General features: G+C 43.5%; 1 protein-coding gene across 1 annotated transcript; it reads right to left on the bottom strand.

Moving 5' to 3' along the window:
* Positions 1-2,457: 2,457 nt before the first annotated feature.
* Positions 2,458-3,273, bottom strand: LOC147464730 (pentatricopeptide repeat-containing protein At1g19525-like). Its single transcript, XM_086510027.1, has one exon. It carries the CDS (start codon positions 3,256-3,258, stop codon positions 2,458-2,460), a length of 801 nt encoding a protein of 266 aa, XP_086366153.1. The 5' UTR covers positions 3,259-3,273.
* Positions 3,274-4,435: the final 1,162 nt, after the last annotated feature.

Genomic DNA, 4,435 nt, shown 5'->3' with positions numbered 1-4,435 from the left:
TAGGCTTTGGGCCGCGCCTCTGTTGGAGTGTTCGTGTAATGGGGGCTGGAAGCCAGTCAGAGCTCCTATTTAACGGTAGAATTGTGGGCTCTTTTGAGGTTAAAAGGTCTATTAAACAGGGATGCCCTCTTGCCCCCCTACTTTTCGCCATAGGATCACATCCTCTAATCACGACGCTCGAAGCTAGTGCTGAGCGCGGGGAGGTGCAAGACCTTGTTTTACTAGGAAATAGACAACTCCTGGCAAAACTTTTTGCAGATGATTGTCTCCTCTTCTTGAAGGCATGCCCCCAGGTCATCAAAAAAGCTATGGAGATTGTACAAATGTTCTTGGTAGCTTCGGTCCCAGTGTAATATAGAGAAGTCAAGGATGATTTCCCTATCAGAAAATGACTCATTTGATCCTTCTGTCTGATCAGGGGAGATTGTCACAAAAGGAAAGATCCTTAGACATCTGGGAGCCCCTTGGGGGTGGATGTAACTCACAAGCAAAGATTCGAGTGGGTGCTTGAAAAAATCAAAACAAAAATGAGTAGGTGGGAGTATGCTCTTCTCCCATTCCCAAGTGGAAAAAAGTGATGAATGCCTTCATGATGCCTTATATTGCCTTCACTAGCCCGCTTCTCAAGATGGCTAAGTGTCACTGGAAAGAGTTCTTAAAACCAGTAAAAACATTTTTATGGAAAAATAACACGAAATCTTCCAGGCCATGGCAATGGGCCAGTTGGGAGTCGGTTGCTTGGCTCGGGAATCAAGGAGGCCTCGGGATTCTTAACCATGTGACCCATGCAGAAGCTTGTTGCGCCAAATTTGTGGTTTCCTTGGCTAAACAGGATCAAGTTTGGGCAGTTATGATCAGAGATATGATAGAAGCAGCTAAACTTGGCTTGAAGGGAGGAAAGTGGAGAGGGGTGGAGATTCATGACATGCTGCTTGCCCCGGCGTGGTCTACCTTAAGACTGGGGGGCAGCTCAGGAGAATTGGTAAGAAAATCCAATAGAGTAGCAGGAGTCTTAAAGTGGGGGAAGAAGCCAGATACTTCAAGAACTCCATCTTACATTGGTCCCCCTGGCTCTCCAAAGTTGTAGATCCTCCACAAAATCCCTATTGGATTGAGACAGCAAGGAAGTTGAATAATAAGGGTCTGATCCGACTTGAGCACTTCTGGGACAATGCCAACAAGAGTTGGAAAACCATTGACCTTATGATTTCTCAGTACCAACTCAATAGCTTGGAGGTCTTGCTTGTCCACAAAGTGATGAAAGAACTTGACAATCTAGTGATGCCAAAATCTATGACTCGGAGTTGGACTGGAAAGCCTGGAAATGGCCTGGAAGCAGTCTCTTGTGGAGACCCCATAATAAAATCATTTATCAGACAATGATGCAAAAGAAGAATTGGTCTAGCCCCCTTAATAAGATATGGAAAAAGCAATGGCCGGAGGAAAGGTGGGAACATGTAATGGAGAACATATGGAAGCCAAAGGTTCCACAATACATGAAGGTTTTCTTATGGAAGGTTATTTGGGGTGCTCTACCGACGGGGGTGAAGATTCAGGAGAGAGGGATTGGGTTAGATCGATGCTTGGGGTGCAGGTTGACTAGTGAAGATCTGGCCCACCTTTTCATGGACTGCCCAGCTATAAAAGGCCTCGCAGGGAAAGTATGCAAGTGGGTCCGGAGAACATGGAAAATTAGTTTTTTCAAGACTGACCTATGCTTTGGAGGTAAAAACTCAGGTAGTCCTCGTCAGCACTCAGATTGTTAGATACTTCTTCTTTCATAATGTATGGCAAACAAGGAACTGCCGTGTGTTTGAAGGAGGATTTGACATGGCAAGCTTCGCAGAAATTATACAGGAAAGCAAAGCGCTAATATGGGCACTCGGGCGCAAGCATCAGTCGGAGGAGTGGTCTAGGACTACTTGTGCCTTGCTGTAAGTAGACGGAATACCGGGGGCAAACCTTGGCCATCGGTAGGAGTGGCTGCCCTTATAACCGTTGTAATTATGATTCCTGGATGTTGTTATGGCTTAACATGAGCATGACAAAACCTTGTAATTTTTTCGGCTGCTCAATATAATTCACTCACAATTGTGAGTTTTGCAAAAAAATAAAAATAAAAAAAAAATTCAATAAAAGAACCACTTGTTTGCTATCTGACAATCTGGCATGATTCAGGCTTATCTCTGCCCGAATCTTAGCTGATTGCCATGATCACAACTACCTACGATTGTAACCAAGCAATATAAGCATTTCAAACAGTTGAAACGTTGTCCAATCTTTGATAAATATGTGGAATCAATGCACAAACATTTGTTTGTAGATGTCGTATACGCACTTTGATTGAAGATATACCTTGCTACTCAAGAAAAAGGTTCGAAAAAGAGCACCACTCTGTCATAGCAACAATAAAGACTTCAAAGAAGCTGACATGAAATTCAGAGTGGTGATTATTCCTCACAGAGTGTCGGGTGCCTCCTCCGCACGCTTACTCACACCCGCAAGAAAACTTTCGGTTTCTATCCCTAAGCTTTGTGTTGCTCCTTCTGAAGGCTCGCTAACACCTGCAAGAAAGCTCTCTGCTTGAATTCCTAATACCTCATCAGATGGGGTGAGACCTTGGGCAATCATCCGATCTCGCATGGACTGAGCCTCCTCACGATCCTTGCCATCCAGCAGGGAAACAATCATTAGCTCGTAAGCTGAAGCATTAATCTCAACCTCCTCAGCGAGAAGAGCCTTCGCCTTATCAACGAAACCTGCTCTAGCATCCACTGAAAAAAGACTAGCGTAAGCTTTGCAATCCGGAACATCGACTTTCTCTTTGAGGTTCTTGAAAAGAGTTTCTGCCTCCTCAACCAAGCCCAGCTTTCCAAACCATCCAATTAGCGTCATCAGAGTCTCCACCCCGGGCCTTATCGCCATGCTTTCTAGCTTTAGCAGCACGTCTACCGCCCTTTGAAACTGATTTTTTTTCTCGAAGGCAGCAGTAAGCATGCTGACTGACTCATCTAAAGGAGCAAATCCTGAATTCATCATATCTTCCATTTTGAGGACAGCAGATGGTAGCAAATTTGAGTGAATATAAGCATTCATAAGAGCTGAGTAGATACCAGGCGCCATCTGTAGCCTTAAGAAGGCATCCTCGTTCATAATTGAGAAAATTTTCAAGGCCTCTACAGCTTTACCTTGTTTCCCATAGCCATTAAGAACCGTAAGGTAAGTATCAACAGATACATGCAGCTTTTCCTCCTCCATTTTTGCTAGCAATGTTTCTCCCTCTTCAGGATTCCCAGTTTCAGAGTAAAACTCAATCATTTTATTGCATGCTCATTGAACGTATTCCATCGAACATCTCTCTAGCTTTATCAAGCCTCTTCAGTTTGCAATTCATATCAATCAACAAAGTGCATGCTACAAAATCAGGGGGAAAGCCCTTGTCATCCAAAGTACTCGTCAACCTGTCTACATCATCATAACGTTCTAAGTTCATGTATTTTACTAGAATTCTTTGCAAATTATGGCTTCGAACTTCAAAAGTGCATTAATAATGGACCATTATCTCTCTCTCTCTCTCTCTCTCTCTCTCTCTCTCTCTCTCTCTCTCTCTCTCTCTCTCTCTCTCTCTCTCTCTCTCTACCATGGAGGAGATTGATGAGATCCGCCAGCGAAGAACAATGATGGATCTCCTACGTTTTAGCTCTTTTGAGGATTGTACACCTTGCTCATCATCTTGTATCAGTTCTCACCCACTATATTCCCACACGCACACCCACATTGTGTTGTAATAGCCCCAAGTCACTACTTTCACCCCCCTACTCATATCCTACACAATTACAGCTAGCTGCTTAGTTCACATCTATCAGTGAAGATTTTAGTTTTTCACTTCATTTTATTTTTGTACCCAGACATTGTATTAGATCCACCAAGATTGTATCGGTTTGATCTCATAGGTCATTTTGGCCTTTTGAAGATGTTTAATATAAAATTTCATTTCATCTCTCTCTCTCTCTCTCAGCTAGGCAACGCAGGGCAGGCGCGAGCAGAGTAGAGCGGACGTGAGCAGGGCATGCATGAGTAGAGCAGAGGAGGCAGAGCAAGACATCCTACGCGTAGTTGAGAAGACATCCTATACGTAGATGGATTTTTCTTTTGAGATGAAGCACCCTTGGTGTGAAAAAGTCCACAAAGAAACAATAAAAGCACCTTTTTCAACCACATAACCCTCTTTGTCAAAAGCAACCTTCAAACCACCCACTTCATTTCTGAGTCCTCTAACTTTTGCATGAGGCATCAACCTACAAAGAGGGATAGAAGGACACTCATGATAGCCAATTAAACAATTGTATTTTATTCAAAATATCTTGTCCTTTGTTCGTAGATCTCTGCTTCTTTAATGTCATCTTGACCAACCTCAGGCCTTACCACAAAAGGC

Source organism: Adiantum capillus-veneris, chromosome 1 (assembly GCF_014529385.1).
Source record: "Adiantum capillus-veneris isolate H3 chromosome 1, ASM1452938v2, whole genome shotgun sequence".
Classification (NCBI taxonomy): domain Eukaryota; kingdom Viridiplantae; phylum Streptophyta; class Polypodiopsida; order Polypodiales; family Pteridaceae; genus Adiantum; species Adiantum capillus-veneris.
This window is presented reverse-complemented; position numbering and strand designations above follow the sequence as displayed.